This window comes from Schistocerca americana, chromosome 8 (assembly GCF_021461395.2).
Source record: "Schistocerca americana isolate TAMUIC-IGC-003095 chromosome 8, iqSchAmer2.1, whole genome shotgun sequence".
Lineage (NCBI taxonomy): Eukaryota > Metazoa > Arthropoda > Insecta > Orthoptera > Acrididae > Schistocerca > Schistocerca americana.
In genome coordinates this window covers 519636085-519655897 of record NC_060126.1, presented here as the reverse complement: position 1 = coordinate 519655897, position 19813 = coordinate 519636085, and the positions used below count along the sequence as shown (strand labels likewise).

The 19813-nt window shown below is 38.0% G+C and overlaps 1 protein-coding gene across 4 annotated transcripts in view; it reads left to right on the top strand.

The window, feature by feature from the left end:
• Positions 1–18798, top strand: part of LOC124545973 (fructose-bisphosphate aldolase) — a 136450-nt gene extending 117652 nt beyond the window's left edge. For 3 of the 4 annotated variants that reach the window (XM_047124936.1, XM_047124937.1, XM_047124938.1), the window contains exons 4-9: positions 889–1079; positions 5645–5873; positions 6725–6846; positions 10268–10345; positions 13168–13286; positions 18089–18798. In XM_047124936.1, coding sequence (XP_046980892.1) covers positions 889–1079; positions 5645–5873; positions 6725–6846; positions 10268–10345; positions 13168–13263 — 716 coding nt within the window. In that variant the 3' untranslated portion in view covers positions 13264–13286; positions 18089–18798. The remainder of the gene's footprint in view (positions 1–888; positions 1080–5644; positions 5874–6724; positions 6847–10267; positions 10346–13167; positions 13287–18088) is intronic. The other variant, XM_047124939.1, reaches the window with a different exon arrangement.
• The last annotated feature ends 1015 nt before the right edge of the window (positions 18799–19813 follow it).

Below are 19813 nucleotides of genomic sequence, written 5' to 3'. Positions count from 1 at the left end.
CTTCCCCGCCCTCTTTAAATTACTCCTGCCATCCCAAGTGGTAGTTGCATTCTGGCCTGTGCTGCTGGAGTTGGTGGTCATGTGCAAGTGAGGTGTGCTTGTTTGTTTATATTAATGGTGTGTGTTTCTCTGTTTCTCTTTTGCTGATGAAGGCTGTGACTGAAAGGTTTGTGTTTTAAGTGTCTTTTAATTGTGCCTGTCTGCAATGTAATGTGTCCTCTTTATAGGAAGTAGAAATCATCTTTCCCTACATTGTTAATGTGAAACAAGTGGTTTTACATTTTTATGTTCTCACTGCAAATTAATTTATAAATATTATGACCCCCCCCCCCCCCCCCCCCCACACACACACACACACACACACACACACACAGATGTGAGTTAGTAATTCCTACCCACCACGCTTTACACTTACAACTGTGTGTAATCAAATGCTTCCTTGGGAGATGTTCAACTTTTGTCAGCTTATGTTATACTGGAAAATCCTGAGTAAAATTCCAGCAATTTGCTGTACGCAGATGGTGTTAATGAAGTAGGCATGTAACAAGAAGTTGACCGTTGCGCCTAGTGTATATTGAGTTGTTGCTTTCATTCCATTAGTCGTTATCTTGACAATATTGCCATGTAAACATTAAAAGGAATGTCATCTTAGTTGAACTAACACACATTTCTTTAACCAGCCATTTAACTACTGTCTGTTTAGTATTTTAAAATAGTTAAGGACTGAATGTATGAAATAATGTATTTATATCCATGTTTTATTTCTCCACATGAAAGTATGAAAGCCACAGAGCACTTATAAATCTAAATTTCTATCTCTTTCAGTATTTGTATGTGATATTTAATTGTTAAGAATGAAATAAATGAGACTAAATGTGTATTGTTCAGGACTCGACGACTTGGCACAGCGATGTGCACAGTACAAGAAGGATGGTTGCCATTTTGCCAAATGGCGCTGTGTGCTGAAGATCAAGCGCAACACACCATCATATCAGGCTATTCTGGAAAATGCTAATGTACTGGCTCGCTATGCCTCCATATGCCAGTGCAACCGCATTGTGCCAATTGTGGAGCCAGAGGTATGTTAACTATGTTTGACAAAGTTTGTGGATCAGTTGAATCAAATTCTGACCTTTTGTTACAAAAGTCACTTGTGTAAAAAAAAAAAAAAAAAAAAATACTCAATTTGAGATTTTGGTGCTTGATCACCATATTGTCAAGAGTTCCTCTAGTTCAGGCTTTTCTAACTCTGCCCCATGGGACATGGATACCGCAGCTTGTCCGTTGGACAGATGAAGATTGTAGGCTGCCTGAAAGGTGGCCCTATTTCACAACATTCACTCCTCATTCTGTTGAAAGCACACAATTTTAACTTTTCATGACACCTGATCCATTTCAACACTTGATCTTGAAACATTCTACTGTCATCACAGACACTCTTTGTAGCGGAGGTAACAGTAACTTCCAGAAGAAACCTATTGCCACTCTCACTTTGATAGGAAGCACAGTTCTTATTTATTGAGAAGAGTTAAGACCTGTGTAGCACTTGCCAGGAGGTGTAATGTAGCACTTGCCAGGAGGTGTAATTATAATAATAATATGAGGTTCATTCAACTGAAACCTGGTCAGTGCGTCTACCTTTGCCTTACACGTGATGTGGCACCACATAACTGCGGGTATGGTGGCACCATCTGTTGGTAGAGAGACTGATGCGTGCGGACCGCTTGGTGTTGCATAGTGCCAGTGTGGTTTCACTCCAAAGGGAAGATGCTCACACAAGTTATCATCCGTTACCGATCAAGTGTTCAAGTGTTGTGGAATGGCTCCAAGGATTCCTTGAGGGTCACTGGAAGACGATGCTCGTCCTGGACAGGATCATCATGTCATCACACCGAAAATGGTTGCAGAAGTGAATGATTTAGTCTTGCTAAAGCTAAAGCTTGCTTTCGCTAAGACAAGCTATTTGCAGACATCAATTTGCAATGGACGACAAAATGTGCAACTGGGTCCAGGCGTGTATCCGACAGCAGCCTACTAGCTTCTTTGAGGATGGAATTGACTGACTAATGTCACAATGGGATAAATGTGCCAGAAGTTCTAGTGACTATTTTTGAGTATGTGTACTATGTATAACTACATTTTTGAGTTAATAAAATCATTACCATTACTTTACACTGGTGACCGGGTTTCATTTGAATGCCCCTTATAATATGCAGTCAAAACAAGTCCATTCACATGTCTCAGTATGATTAGCTGTATGAATGTTGCAAGGCATCGTGGCATCAGTCATCACCAGTTCAAAGACCTTTTGCAAGGTGTGTAATAAGCATATTGTGGCAAACCTAACCATTGCTCAGTTTGGTGGTTAGATAGAAGCAAAGTTCTCTGCATGTTATGTAAACTTTCCATCTTTGACGGAACTGTGGAAAAGTCTATATGATTAATTTGGAAGTAAGAATGATTTAGCCTCAGACTTCAGTTAATTGCAGGAGACTACCCTTTTTTCCTGAATGTATTTCATCAATAAAATTACCTACATACACAGGTTCCATAGTTTACCAACAAAACAATGTGAAGTGGCAACAGATACTGTATCTTTGGAAATAATTAGAATTCATTGAGTTCCAAAATAGTGCTCTGATGAAGGATAGGTATTATAGCAGCATGAACTTGTTAAGGTAATAGCACGATATACACATATGTGAGTGACTCGATCAATAAAGAGGTGCAAATAATATCATGTCCCATGTTTGAGTCAACATTTTGTTGTGAACAATGTTTTTTTGTCATGAAAAAGATAAAAAGTGCAGAAAAGTCTCACCTTCTTAATACAACACTGAAGAGTGTTCTACAACTGAAGGCATATTAAGAACAAAGTTGAAAGAAATATCACATACTACAGAGTATTGAAATTTGAATATTTTTTAGTTCGATTGAGTGTTTCTATTAAACACATTTTGTTACAGTCACATTTGTTTGCTCAAAGTACCTTCACCAGTGGGCATTAAATACAGTGTGTGTTGTCTGCCCCCAGCTCTCCCCAGGCACCTGTGTGTGTGGACACGTAACCTAGAACAACCTGTTCTAGTTAGACATAATATTCCAAATTATTGTGCTGACAAGAGTTTTCTGTGACCATCCCACATCCAAGTTTTGTGTCAGTGTCTTGGGTGGTTTTAGGAAATGACCATTTGTTTTTACAGGAATTTAAGGGAGCTGGAATCGGACAGATCAAGGAGTTTGTGTTTCATTACTGGTATCTCCAATGATTCATCTGAAATTTTGATTATTATTTGAACCTTCTGGTGCTGTTTATTCGTGTTATTTTCCCTCTTCAATTATCCTGAGCTAATCTTCCTAAGAATTCTGTCCTTCATTTGAAATGTTTCCTCCTTCATACAACACCCAATATCTCTCATCCACTGAAGAGTCAATTTAGGTTGCTGTTCCCATTGCACTCTTTTGTCCAATATGAATATGGGTCCAGTCCACACAGTCTTGTAGGATATTATCAAAACAACTTGGTTTGAGGTTTGTTCACATTTTTGCTGTGAACTTCAGTTTTTCTTGTGGATTTTGTGTAAAATATGCTGTATAGCATTAAGGGCTTTATAATGTTGTGTTTGGGACTTCGAGAGATGTGGCAGCCATTCAGTTCTCAATTCTGAGAGTGAAGTTCAGTTGTCAGTCAGTCTCAACTATTGTGGATTTAGATATTGACATTTAAAGGAAATCGGTACCTAAATAACATTGTTTCACAAAGCCAGTCAAAAGATAGAGCCATTTCTCTATAGTGGTCAGCGTATCGGCAACAGGAATAGCCACTGTACATAGCCACGTACAGATAGTAGCAATCTGAAAAATTGTAAGAGTTTTGAGCTGAGAAATAATTAAGAAAGAATTGATACTTTTGCCATTTCAGAGTTGATTAACATTGAAGTTAGTCAATCAAGTCATCATGCATGCCAAGTCAAATGGCCCACCAGATAAAATTAGTGTCAGTTATTCTCATAGCATATGCGATAGTGCACAAGATTGCTCAGCCTTTGGCTCGGGTTCAGTCCTTATTACCATCCCACTTCCAAGTTTTGTATCGGTGTCTTGTTTGGTTTTAGGAAACGAAATTAAGTACATGTTGGCAACACTGCCTGTGGCAGATCCTGCAATTTTAGTTCTTTTGATAAAAAAGGCACATATTTCTGAAATCCAAATAGCAGTTGTGAAATTCTGAAACTCATATGCCTTGAATATTTCATCAGTAAATGTAATTTCTGAAAACTACTTCTGTTTAATCGGGATGGTGACTTCTACTCCTTCCATGTTAACTGTTTGTACTACAGAATAATTGAAGGATTTGCTTCCTAGTGTCATTCTGTTATGCTTTTCTATTTTTTTAATTTTTTACCAACTACATTACCTGAAGCTAAAGTCAAACACTTCTCTGCCCATGTCAGTTTTTGCCAAAGAATTTTTTTCTATTCTAAAGTTGAGAGATTCAACACAAAATGTGTTTTTTTAACGAGTATGCTTGTTCTGGTTTCCTTTTATGCATCTCTCTGTAGAGTTTTCTCCAATGACAGTTTCAAAGTTTGAGGTCAAATAAGATTAAAATTTTGGATTGTAGGAACACACTATCATGTCTTGCTCTGTTCAAAATTTAGAATTTTAGTAGTCACTAATGATCTACATCACCGATGTTCATTGCTCTTCCAGGCCCATGTGATCTGGCTGTTTATCTTCTAACATGAATGTTCTTGCAATTTAATACTAAATGCGAAGTATTCAGTTAATTGTTGCCACTGTTGTATACCTGTCTTTCACTGCTAACATTTAAAGTGCATTACTATACAATATGGATTGTTGCATTGAGCCATGATCTGTTAAATAAGTTACATTTTTAATTTGTTTTTAGGCAAGAAAAAGTTGTATAAAATTTTGTATAATGACTGGTCTTTCACAGTGACCTCATATAATACAAAAGCTGGTGCCCTGTCCATGGCTAAAACTCTGGTGTTGCAGTCTATTGTTCTTCAGACATTAGTCCAGCACTCGTATGTCACACACACACACACACACACACACACACACACACACACACACACATACATACAGCAAAACTTTATAATGAGGAGAACTCTGTAGGAATTGTGATATTGGGTGCTATTTAAGTAATGTTACCAAAAGTACAAACCAAAGAATTTTGTAGAGGAAGTATGTGGCAATGTGATATTCTTCACTGCACATACATGCAGCAGCTTGCACACTCTCTCTCTCTCTCTCTCTCTCTCTCTCTCTCTCTCTCTCTCTTCCCCCCCCCCCTCCCCCGCCTCCCTCCCCCCTCTCTCCCTGCCCCTCCCCCACCTCTCCCCTGTAAGTGGCAATCTAGAGTACCTTGGAAAAGTTTCAGTACGTGAAATTCACAATTTAATTTTTTGGCCAACACTCTCGTGTTCTGTGCTTTGGTGTATATAAAGCATTGTAACTTCTTTTACTGTAGCTACTTTGATTCCACAGTTTATTATTTTATCTAATTGTCAAATGCAGTGTAACTGTGAAGGAAATAATAGGTCAGTGCTGTTTTCATAAAAATTGGAGCTCTCAAGGTTTCTAAAATGATTATTTTGAAGTGAATTTTATTTTTCAGGTGTTGCCTGATGGTGAACATGACCTGGAGCGAGCCCAGAAGGTAACTGAAACAGTCTTAGCTGCTGTATACAAGGCACTTAACGACCATCATGTGTACCTGGAAGGTACTTTGCTGAAACCTAACATGGTGACACCTGGCCAGTCATGCCCTAAAAAGGCTGCACCAATGGAAATAGCGCAGGCAACAGTGACCGCCCTGAACCGTACCGTGCCCGCCGCCGTGGCAGGTTAGTTTTTTGATGAATTCTATTTAGATGTAATTTCATTAACTTGAGCAGCTCATAACTGTGATTATCAGAGTTGTGCAACCATATTTAGATTTTTTAAATTCCCAGCTACGTGAAAGCTGCTACTGAAAGGAGGAGGATGAAAGGAAAGATTAATGGATAAAATGAATTTTACTTCCATGGTGGAATTACATTTTCCTTGAGTCAGAAGGAAAATGTAATTCCTTATGAAGCTGAAGAAATGAATTAAAATTTGTGCCACAGCTGGGACTTAAACCATATCTTGCTTACTAAACAGATGTGCTACACATTACACTACTGTAGCTGTATAGCTAACTTAGCTGCATGGACGACCCTAATCCGGTGTCCTTCCTAGCACAAAGGCATTGCTGAAGGCATGAATTGAAGTTTGTGTTAAGGATGGCATTGCACTAGGATAGTCCGTGCTGCTGTGTTAGCTACACTGCTAATGTAATGCAATGGTCAACACATCTTTTTAGCAAGCAGGAGACCAGGGTTCAAATCCTCTGGCACAAATTTCAGTTCATTTCTTCAGTGTCTTATCTTTCACTGCCATGCTTTACATATGGCCTTAGTAGTAATCTGAGGTGGTTAAAAGATTTTGTTTTCAGGCTGCCACTGTGGCCTTTTACGTTTTCTCACAAGTTTATCTGATGAACTGACACTTTCTTTATGTGTCAGACTAACAGCTATTACTCTGACTTCAAACAGACTAAATATAGAGAGTGCAATGTCTGTTTCACTGGAAAGAATGGATGAACTAATTACCTTATTATAGTAAGACATCAGTAAGTAAACATCAAGAATAAAGTGATTAAATTGTTTTGCAGGCATCGTGTTTCTGTCTGGTGGACAGTCTGAGGAGGAGGCGTCAGTGAACCTTGATGCCATCAACAAATTCCCAGGCAAGAAACCCTGGCCACTGACCTTCAGCTATGGCAGAGCTCTGCAGGTAAAAGGCTACTTAAAAAATTGTTTTTTAATAAAATTCTGTGCAGTAGGATCTGTGAAAACTGTGGGAGTTGTTTGTTTGGATCTCTCATGTTATGAGCGGGTGGGTAAAAGTGGTTTGTTTGGTAATGGCATTTAAATTCCGATTTATGCAGTGAAGGCACTTGAAGTTCTAGACATTGAAAAAGTTCAGAACTTCGCAGTGCATAAAAAAAGAAAACATAATATACTTGTGTAGTCATCGTGGAATTTTCCAAATGGATACTTTATTCCCTGTTAGTTGATATGAGTGGTGCTGAGATAATGTCAAGGTGTTTCGTATGTTTGGTGTTGAGGTCTTGAATCCGGAGAATGTTTGGATGCAACTTTCTGTGCTAGTTTATCTTGCACTAGTTTAGCTTTCATCTCTGCACAACCATTGCCTCGTAAATCTCTTTGAAATGGCTAACTGTAGTCTCCCTTCTTAATATTTAACTACTTCAGTTTTACGTTATTTCCAAATTAATCGGTACTCTAACCCACAGAATGTATACCATGAACCTCTGTCGTATTTAGTCAGGCTGTGTTGTAAAGCTCTTTCCTCTCCAACTTAGTACCTCTTCAACAGTTGCTCAGCATGCTCGTCAAGTGTTAAAACGATTCAAAAACTCCTGTTTTCCTCTTGCTTGTACTGCTTATCATCGTCTTTTCATTTCCATATATGGATGTACTCCAGATAAAACAAGTAAATACTTCCAGAAAAATTTCCTAGCACTTGAATTTATATTCCATCTTAGAAAATTTCTGTTGAGATGATCTTCCAACACATTTGCCATCTCTGGCAAAATTACATTGTCATCAACAAATTGTAATGTTTCTATTTATCCTCCCAGAATTTTAATTCCTTTTCCAAATGTCTCCTTGTTTATTTCATGCTTGGTCAGTGTGTGAATTCTACAAATCTCTCTTAATTCCCTGCTTTTTTTCCTGTGAGATCCAGCACCTTAGAAAAATGTTGGGCCCAGAAAATTGGCCATTTATGCCATTACTTAGTGTTATTGACCACATTTCTTTTTTAATATATTGTAAAGGGTTATACAAAATAAAAAAGACCTAGCTTCAAGGTTTATATTTCATATTTACTTGAGTTCTTTAGATTACATATTTTACAATAATGACAACAGAAAATATGATTATGGCAGAGTCTGAAGTATTCTGGCATCAAGCGAGGTATGTTGCAGTCAGGGCAATACCAACAATACCAGTTGGGTTTCTTTCCTTCCTTCTTGTTTTGCCAGTGAATTGTCTTGTACCCTTCAAACAGATCTTGGAAAACAGTGTTGGATTTTATTCCATCATCAGTTTAAGACAAACAGCAGCAGGACCTGTAGCAACAATATTAGCAACGAATAACTGTACCAGACTGGAGCTTATCTGAATATGAATTTTTCTCATGCTGGTACCACTCAGATATTTCCCTTTCAGGTCCAGACTCATTGAGTTATTCCTCTTGAGCTTCTATAATTTCTTGCTCACTCAACAGAAGTGACATATTTGTAGCAAAATTAGCAAATAGCAAAATTTAACAGGTAGACACAAGAAATTTGTGATAAAGCGAGCACACAATGAATCTGTCAGTTGCGGCAGCAGACATGTTCGGTACTGTTTCTTTCAAAGTAATTCTATAAATTGACAATAGAAGGCAGCATCTGTCAAAGGCCAGGTAATGAGATATCCTTACATTGTTCTCATAAAAAATGAGTCCAGTTTTTGAGCGATAGGTGGTTCGTGTGTCGATAAAATCGTGGCTTGAGATATTCTCGGGTGCGGTATTTTGAACACAGTGACACAAGTTATGCTTGAGCTATCAAAGTGATAAGACTGCAGTCTGGGTTTGTTGAAACTGTAGGTAACCTTTTGCTCTCTGTATTTTATCCCTGGTACCTTCAGAATTTCAAAGAGTGTATTCTGGTCAACATTTTGAAACGCACATCTAAATCTACAAATGACACAATGTATGTTTAATCAAACTATGGAATATCAACAACATAAGTAAAGGATAGATTGGTACTTATTGTAAAGATGACACGTTGAGTTGCAGACAGGCACAGCAAAAAGATACTGAGCACATTAGCTCTCGGCCAATGCCTTTCTCAGAAAAGGAAACACACACACATTCATTGACACAAGCAATCACACCTTTTGCAGACATGACTGCCATCTTTGGTAGCTTGGACTGGAATGCAGCTGTCACATGGAATGGAAGTACCAATCTGAAGTGGGTGCAGAAAGGGAAGGGATAGCAGTGTACGGGTGGAGGCAGAGAAGAGTGCTGTCTGATGGAGCTTGCAGGGACTAGACTGGCAACAGGCACAGCATCTGGAGGCTGTGAGGCAGGGAGATGGGGAGGGAAGGGGGGACAGGTAGCTAAAAAGGAGAGGAGTGAGGAAGAGGAAAGTTGGGCAGATGCACTGGCAGAGGGTGACACATAAGAGTGGGAGATGAGAATAGGGAGGAGGTGACAGGAGAGAGGGAGAGGAAACTATTGGATGGTGGGTGTGGGGACATTATGTTACCATAAGTTGAGGCTGGGATAATTTTGGGAGAGAATGTTTTGGAAGGATAACTCCCATCAATGCAGTTCAGAAAAGCTGGTGGTGGCAGGGAGGATCCAGATAGCTCGGTTAGTGAAGCAGCCATTGGAATCAAGCTTGTTACGTTCAGCTGTATGTTGTGGCACAGGGTGGTCAACTTTTCTTTTGACCACAGTTCGGCAGTGATTGTTCATCCTGGTGGGTAGCTGGTTGGTAGTCATAAAAAAAAGAAAAGAAAAAACAGGCCTTGGAGGCCCAGTGGTACTGACTGACCACCGTGTCATCCTCAGTCTTTAGGTGTCACTGGATGCGGATACCGGAGGGGCATGTGGTCAGCACACCGCTTTTCTGCCTGTTGTCAGTTTTTGTGGATGGGTTAGTAAAGCTGTGCAATGATCGCTGTAGAGCAGATGTATGGCTGGCTGCTTTCACATGTGGCCCAGCCTTGATGATGTAGGATAAACCTGTGACAGGACTGGAATAGGAAGTGCTGGGTGGATGGATTGGACTGGTCTTGCACCTGGGTCATCCACAGGTGAATGATACCTGTGGCAAGGGGTTGGGATTAGGGGTGGCATAGGGATCGAGTAGGATGTTGGGTGGGCGACGGAACACCACTTTGGGAGGGGTGGAAAGGAGATTGGACAGGATGTCCCTCAGGGCATGGTAGTGTTCTGCTACTGAAGTGCTTTTTTGTCTGAAAGCTAGAAGTTTAGCAGTGTTGTCATTTTTGTCAGCCACTCAATGCTTCCTCTTTGTTGATTACCAATCAGACCTTTTCATATTGTTGTTACTCTGTCCTGGACACACCGTTGTTCAATTTGCACGATACTGGACCTCGTGTTACAGGCTTCTGTTCTGCGTGCATGGAGTGGGAAGCCTGAAAATGTTGCTGCTGCTCAGGAAGAACTGAAGAAGAGGGCTAAGGTGACTATAATTCAGACTTTTTGATTGAACCTAGTGTTGTACATAAATGCATTATTTGCTAGATTTCTTGCAGCATGTCATTTTACACCTTTTGCTTGTTGCTAATAATGAAAAAAAATAGCAGCTACTCAAAGATCTCAATTTCAGACATCTAAGAAACGTTCTTTGCTTGTTTTATTTGCTGATAACCTATGAGTGCGTTTTACTTCACCAGTCTTAAGTAGTATAAAGTGTGAACTGTGAACAGCATAATTTTCAGGGCCTTGAGTAATTAATATATCAAAGAAGGCTTTGTTAGAGATAACACTTAAACTAGTTAGAGCAGTTAATAGTATTGAATAAGTGCCAGGCAGTGATTTTTAAATACTTCAGCATTATGTTGTAAATTTAATGTGTGTGTATTTGACCTCTTATTCACAAGGACTGTGAAACAGTTTGATAGTTTGTAATTAAAAAACAGCATATTAAATGTTTGTACCAGTGCTGTGTCGTAGTGTTGCTGCATATTATTTCCATGACAAAGTATTAAGTTGTACAGATGCAGTTGGAAATCTGTAGAAAAATTATATTTGTTTTAAAATGATTAACTAACAAGAGTTTTATAATTTGCTTGGGTCATATTGAGAGATTCTTGGCACGGACATAGTGGTAAGTGGAAGAAGGCTCCAGTGATGTAAACATATTGCAAACCACCTGCTGCTCAAAATATTTCATAGGTTTTCATCAGGTGAGCAGTGACCAGTTTCTATTTTGCACATTCATACTTCAGTATATGCATTTATATGGCACTGTAGTAATGTATGGATGTTTTGTTAGCTGTATGTTTCAGTGCTTGTGTCTTACCTCTCTATTGAGCATGTAGTTTGTTCTCTGAAAAGTGGATATAATTTGCCTATTTTGTGAGAGTAGTTTTATTTCTTGTAGTGTTATTGAAAGGACACAGTTGGTTGACAGTAGTAGTACATTTTTTTGTAGGTTCACCATGTTACATTTCTGATAATAGATGGGGACAGAAAAGATCTCCTGTGTGTACTGTTCAAGATAAGCACTAAAATTTTCACAAATTGCATAGAAAAACGTTGGATTTTAATCAAAGCACATGCCAGCATTAAAAGTGGCTATAGCGTAGTGAACCATTTGCAAGTTGCAAAAGGAATTACATAAGAGTAATGAGTATGATAGTACAGTGTGGTTGATTTTTTATAAATTTAGGGAAAGCTTTTGAAATGATTTCACAGAAATCTGTACTGACAGCTTTTCAGAAACAGCGTATGTTAAAATACTGAAAACTTTGTGCCTGAATGCTACACCTTCCTTATGAGACTGCCCAAATAGTCAGACAAGGAAATTCTTAATCACAAGAAATATTCTCAGAAATCCTACAGGAATTTTGCTGAACCTTAAATTGGGAAGTTGAAGAAGTACATGTTAATGTAACCTGTTTGAACCACCTTTATTTTGCTGATAACATTGCACTCTTTGCTTTAAGAGCAGATTAACATTGACACTGACTGGTAGAACTTAATGGAGTAAGTTTCAAAGTAGACCTAAAAAACAACTATGTGAAAAGTGTAACAGCGTATAATCAACACAGAGAAGAGGAAATTGTTTGAATCAACAATGAAGGACTGGGTGATGACTTTTCCTATTTAGGGAGATTTAGACAATGACAGGTTAGAAGTAAAAATGAGTTGGTGTTTTTAAGAATCTAAATAGTATGTTTGAACTAAGCTTCTGATGTTTCTGCAATGTTTCATTGTGTGGCAGTAAAGATGTGGGCCTTTAGTCTGAAAATTGCTCAAAATCTGAGGATTGCTCTGTAAGCAGTGGAAAACAAACAAATGGATCGGGGAACAGACTGGAATGGGAAATCTAATCCTAATCATAATGAAAGTTAAATGAATGTGGTTAGGCAGTGCCACCAAGAAGATTGATAGTAAGTGGATGAAGAGGGTTTTTTGGGAGGATTCCAAGAGATAAAAAAAAAGACATGATGGTTTAATGAAGATGGCGAGATGATGATGGAAAATGTGCAGGAGCAGCCTTAAAGCATTTAGCAGAAGACCATAATGTAGGCAGAATTCTAGAGGAAGCCTTTACCTAGTGGGTGTCAGAAGGTTGATATCTTTTAATAAGTATGTACTTTTCCAAGAAAATTAATGTGAAGTTCTGGCCACCATACAGAAAATAAGTGTGTTATTGAGTGGCACATCACATAAGATGATTTCAGGGACATCAGTGGAATACCTTAGTGTGACATAAAACTGACATTTGAAACCCTTAACAGAGAATACATCTTGTGGAAGAATTTGGCCTGCGTATTTTGCTACTAAAAGAATTACTGGAAGATGATACAGCCAATCCTTTGCTCATCTGGAGTTATTGAATCAGAATAATCAAAGTGATTGAAGATATTGAAAAGTTACGGATAATCTCGGCATTTCATTATGTGTCTGAGATGTTACATTGTGTAGGTACCAACACTCTTGAGTTGTAGAGCACAGACTATTTAGAAGGTAAGCAGGATTGTTCCATAAAAAATTAAGTTCCAGCTTTTGGTACACAGTATTACAGATTTTTTAAAAATTTATAATGGTGTCATCAATGTCTAAATTATGTGGCTTATCATGAGATGATAATTCAATGCTTAAGATCTATTCTTGTGAAAGTGAGAATGTTGTTTTTTCCAACTTTGCTTTTCTCTATTGCAGTAGATTAGAGTAATGTAATGCACTGTAGTGTAGTGTAAATAGTGCTGTAATAACAGTATATTTGAATCAACCTGTAGAAGTTGAATATTAGAATTTTTATTGCTTCCACAGGCCAACGGCCTAGCTACCCAGGGAAAGTATGTTGCTGGTTCCATCAAGACAGTGGCCTCTTCTAAGATCAACTTTGTTGCTACGCATGCCTACTAAGTACCTCTGCTTGTTGCGTAATGGTTTGTTGAGTTTCATTGCTAACCTATCTCTCTTGATTATGTACATATCACTCTAAAGTAAGTTGGTGCTGAAATGGTAAGTACTTAATTTCACCTTCTTTTCTTATATCCTTCATTAAATAATTCACTCCCCATCTATAGCTATCTGTGTTAGTATATTAAGGGTTAATGAGAATGATTTTAAACAAGGTATATTTTCATGGGTACAATGTTTCATAGAAATCAAGTGGAATAATGGTGTGTAGCAGTAAGATACTTTAAGGCAAACATGACAAGGACTTGAAGGAAATAAATGTTGCTATGCTGGATATGCGTAATGTTTTATACAATCTGTAAATTAGTACAGTAAATTTGTTTTCCAGAGTGATGGGGATTCTGTTTTTAATTAGGATTTATGGGTTAATTAATTATTAACATATGGTTGCATTCCTATACCAAGAGAAACTATAACATTTTTAAGAACAGGCTCACACAAATAACTTCCAGGTCAAATTCATATAAATGATACATTAATGTAAAACAAATTTGAACAAACTTCTGAAAATCTTTTGATTGCTTCTGACCGCTGTTGGGTCTTAGTTAATTACTTTGATGATTGTTCAGTTTTGTGTTCCATAGTTCACTGGAATGATATAGTATGACTGCACACTGACTACTTACAGATGGTCACAGAAAAGACTATCTAGTTTAAGAGGAGAAGAAAATATTTATTATGAAAAGGATAATTGCTACACACCACAAAGCGGAAATGCTGAATCACAGATAGACACAATTCATTCTCTCTCTCTCTCTCTCTCTCACACACACACACACACACACACACACACACACACACACACACACACACACACACACCAGTTTCTGGCTGCTGAGGCCAGACTCGTGTGTGTGTGTGTGTGTGTGTGTGTGTGTGTGTGTGTGTGTGTTTGTTTCTTTTCCGACTTGTTGGCTGAATGCTCACTTTTGGACTGTCTTTTTGTTATGCCTATATGCAACTCAGTATCTCTGCTATATGGTGAGTAGCAATTATTCTTTTCATACTATTGTTACAGTCCCTCTTGGATTTTTTATTTTCTGTGGAGTAGGATGTGCCTGGAAGGAACTTCAAAAGCTTACTTTCAGATTTAGCTTTGCTCTCTGTCCAGCATTTAATGTCATAGAGTAAGTGCTCAAAGAGTTAGATAATTCAGAGAGTTAGCCAACAGCATTGCTCATCCTTCCTGGGTTAGTTTGAATGAAGAATAATGATCTTTTTTTTGTGAACTCTGATGATACTTTACAATGAATTTCATGAGAAAAAATATGGTCATTAATGAGTACCACATTTTACTCTTTTGCTACATATTTGTGTAACGAGGGCTTTCTTAAAGCTGTTATTCCATGATGTAATTCCGTATGACATTTGTGAATACTTATCGCTTGACAAACACATAATTTGAAAAGGAGAGGCAGCTTGCATATGTAGTGACTTGTTTTTGTATATACAAGCAGGCACACACTGAAGTGACAAAAGTCGTGGGATAGTGATTTGTACATGTAGGGATGGCAGTAGTATCACATACATGAGGTATAAAAGGACAGTGCATTGGCAGAGCTGTCATTTGTACCCGGGTGGTTCACGTGAAAAGGTTTCCAATGTGATTATGGGTGCACGACAGGAATCAAGACTTCGAATGTGGATTAGTAGTTGGAGCAAGGTGCATGGGACATTCCATTTCAGAAATCATTAGGGAATTAAATATTCTGAGAGCCACAGTGTCAAGAATGTTCTGAGAATACCAAATTTCACCTCTCACCATAGACAATGTAGTGGCTGATTGCATTCACTTAATGACTGGGAGCAGTGGCATTTGCGTAGAGTTGTCAGTGCTAACAGAAAACCAATACTGAGTTAAATAACTGCAGAAATCAATGTGGGCCGTATGCTGAATGTATCCATTAGGACAGTGTGGTTAAATTTGCTGCTCATGGGCCAGGATGCCTGAAGACAAACATGAATGCATTTGCTAACAGTATGATATTGCATGCAGTGCTTCTTCTGGGTTGGACCCTAGACAACTCCAAAACCATGGCCTGGTCAGTTGAGTCCCGATTTCAGTAGGTAAGAGCTGACGGTAGGGTTAATGTGTGGCATAGACTGCATGAAGCCACTGACCCAAGTTGTCAACAAGGCATTTTGCAAGCTGGTAACGGCTCCATAAAGGTGTGGGCTGTGTTTACATGGAAAGGAGACGGTCCAACTGAACTGATCATTGACTGGAAATGGTTGTGTTTGGCTTCTTGGAGACCATTTGCAGTCATTCATGGATATCATATTTCCAAACAGCAATGGAATTTTTATGAATGACAATGTGCCATGTCACTGGGCCACAGTTATTCACTGTTGGTTTGAAGTACATTCGAGTTAGTGATTTGGCCATCCAGCCCACCCAACATGACTTCCATTGAACATTTATGAGATATAACTGAGAGGTCAGTTTGTGCACAGAATCCTGCACTGGCAACACGTAACCGCAGTTATAGACAGCTATAGAAGCTGCATGTCTCAATATTGTGGCAGCAGACTTCCAGTGACTTGAGTCCACACCAGATTGAGGTGCTGCACTACGCTGGGCAAAAGGAGTTGAACTCGATACTAGGAGGTATCCAATGACTCAGTGTACGTAGAAGGTGGTGGTTCCCATGTTGTCTACATTTTAATTTGTATTTGAATATGGGTACTAAATTACTATAGATGCTACTAGAAAGTACTCACAAGTTTTTGAGGTAAGTTGGAATCCCCCCTCTGTTAAGAAATTTACTGAAAGCTTGGAATTTTGAATCGGCAGGTCAACTTACAACAGTAGAACCTTTTTCTGTTCTGTAATTAGTTCACTGCTTGTAATTAAACAAAGAACTTAGTCTTAACCAGTTTGGAAACTGACACTTTTAGACAATAAAAGCTAATTATTTTTCTTATGCATTTTGTAAGAGACCAAGCTCTAGTGTGAAGCAGGTGACAGTGTAATATTCAGTTCCATGAAGTCTCTTAAGTTATCACATGTCAATGCGCCACACGTTAATCATCTACGCGTGAGTAGTTCCCTTACCTCATTTTTGTTTGATGCTTCAATCCTGAAATTTCTGTTAACATCATACCCTCTTTTGATGTACTATTAACATGATTTAATAACCAACTTCATATAATGAAAATCAAATCACTTGCATGTCTGAAGTCTTAAATTTGTTGCCTTCAGAGACTTTCAAAGTTGTGTAATGCAATGCAACTGTAGAAAACCCTTAATGAACTGAGAATATTTTAAATGAGCTTAAAAAAAATTTACTAAACCAAGGGGGCAACTGATGGAAATGCATATGATGATCTGAAATCCCTAGCTTATGGAACCAGCATTGCCTTCTGGTAGAAGAGAGGCAAGGAATGGAGAAAGACTATGGCAAAAGTCGGCGAAGACCTCAGGTCATGGGACACCTGTTGCCAAGATACTGGAAGAAAGTGCCAGAGATTTGAGTAGCGACAGGAGAAAATTGTTTTATCTTGTGGCCAAATTCAGTGTTTTTTGCAATTTTGCTGCTATTTTCGTCATCGCATCAAAGTGCATTACATGGTAAATGAAATGTCTTAAGATTCTATCTGAACCTCAGTGTTCAGGAGACTATAAGTCAAAATTCAGTTTTAACATTCCGTAACTATCAGGTAAAAATAATAGTAAACTGCTGTCCTCAGATTTATAACATTTTCTATAAGGCAAAATTAGAAATTTCATAACTTCTAAAAAAAAAAAAAAACCACTGATATTGCTTTATTTGACAATAAACTGCTACTTTTGCTTTATCATTTTTGAGAATTTTTTTGTACTTGGGTATGAGGTGACTTTTCCTCTGTGTTGTAGCCTTAAGTCTCTCTTACTTCAACCTGTTCCTCTCTTGTGAGAGAAGGAGCCTCTGGTTTTGAATGCTAGTGCTTTTGCCACTGTGTGTTTTCCTCTGTTATTACCCAATTAGTAAATTTTCACTATCTAACTTAAAATTGCTGATGATGATGCATGATGATTCCACGTTTAATATTATAATTATTGCCACTGTATGTACTGGGAAAAAATGAAGCTAAATGGATTGGCAACAAATTTTGTCAATCATTTTTCATACTGTAGCAAATGAAAATGTATGAAGGAAATTCACAAATACTCCACTTCATTTATTTTGTAATGAAAAGTTCACAGTATGTATGTTTGCTTTTCCATTCGCAGAAAATTTTTACTTGCTTCAGAACAAGATTCACAGGGGCAATAGTCTGTGAATTGTGTTGATTTATTCAAACTACTTGTTAGTTGATATTTCATGTGCCACTCCAGTGTTGGCGCATTGCCTACATGTTGGCTGTGGATTAATCAGACAGGTTAGTGTGTGTGTGTGGGGGGGGGATAATACTGTTTACCACGTGGCTCAATGATAAAGAGACACTTCATGGACTGGGCTGCTTAGAGTGTGTCAACAGCTGTGTTGCATGGGCAGCGCAAGTGAACTAATGCTTTGTTGTTACATTTTCAGTAAACAATTTGTACATGATATTGAAAGCTCTGATTGGACCAGTTTGGTTCCAAGTTCTGAAGTATCAACTAGCAAGTAATTTTAAACCGCCATTAATCATTAAGTACTCTAATCACTAATATTACTGCTTCCATTAAAGAGCATTGTTCTATTAGCATTGAAGAAGTAATGAGTTTCCAAGGGACACACTGTTTTTTTTTTGTTGCTTACCCCACTGACTGTACATTAAATCATTTTTGTAATTTTCCCCCTAGGCCAATGGTGATGCTGCACAAGGAGTTTATGCTGGAGGTGTACAGGGAGCAGCTGCTGATGTTGGTCTTTTCATCAAGGATCATGCTTACTAATTTCCCAAGAGCAAAAAATAAAATAAGAACTATGGGTAGACTATATGTGGGTCACAAAGGCCGTGCCGTGAACACCATCTGGAAAAAAAAAATACATAAAGTTTGTAATAACATTTGACGCATTTTTTCCTATTTTAGATGGTTAACTCAAGTAATCAGTGTTAATGGAGTCCAGTTTTAGCTTACACTTGTACATGTGACCGTCATGTCTTATACTGACGGTTTTACCAGTTGTGATTTGCTGTTGTGATCAATTTACAGAGGATAGGTATGAATATATATACAACAATCATATAAATGAATAATATATATGTATACATAAAAGAAACTATATAGATTTCAGATACGTGTTTAACATTTTCTTCTAGTTGTTTACCTGTTGCAAAAGTGAAAAATGGAAAGCAGAAATGCAGCTGTAAAATTATGTAACCTATAAGAAACTGTGTGTATATATTTCCTTAGTATTTTCTGTATGTATCCACAGTGCTTCTTGGTTACCTATGCTATTGTCGATGTCAAGAAAAGAACAAGTCACTATTGTATCAATTCTCCTGTGTAAGACAACCAACCCTTGTAAATGCTGTGGAGGAAGGTCAATAAAAGTCTTTGAACATCAAGAGTTTATACACAAGCCCTGAAAAACATACTTGACTTTCCCCACATCCAAGTAAAATGTGTTCCTATATTTAACAAAAAAATTAAATTGGAAGGCAGGAATACATTCCTAAAAAATAAAACAAACTTCAGATTACCATCATATGCCTGACAGATATTGATTCTTTGTTGTTCATAAAACAGTGAAGAAAATCGTATATTCAATTATAAGCCCATGTAGACATTCATAGTTTCATATTCCCCACTCCCATACCCTTCCTGAATCCCAACACTAACCACCATTTCAAATTTTACTTGCATTCTGCTGCTTCCACGTCATAACAAATATAGTTACCTTTTAAATTACCCATTATATGTTACTGATAGAGGCAACATGTCACACTTAAGGTGGCCATTAATCCCCAAAGAATATCATGAATACCATCACAGATAAGTGCAGCAGTGCTAGGCAATATTGGTTCATATCAGAAGTCTCTATTTGATGTTTTCTCAGATCACATCACGTAAAACATTTTGTATTCATTTTGATGCCCTTCAGCTACTCAACAGGTCTAATTTTTGAAAATACAAGTATGTTTGTCGTTGTTGTTGTTGTTGTTGTTGTTGTTGTTGTTACCTTCATTCCAAATATTGGCTTTGCAGCTCTAGACACTGTGCTTAATCGAATTATGGGCTAAAAACACAAGTTTGTCTTTTTGGATAAAATTTGTGTGTCAATTTTGTGTATGAAATGCTTGTAATCAATCTTATAAGGGGACACCACCATTTGTTTTAAGGAATCACTTAGGTTCTTGGGCCTCTTCAATGAAGAAATCACCTGTTCACCCCATTTGAAGCATCTCAAAGCAAAACTCTAAAGGCTGCCAACATCTTAGAGTGCCTTAATGGCATATCCGTAGAAGTCACATTGACAAAGTGGACTATCATTGTCATTTGCTCAACAAGTTGGCCCTGTTATTTTACAAAGCCTTAGGTCATACTTACACTACTGCAGCGTTCTATGTATTGGGCCACATT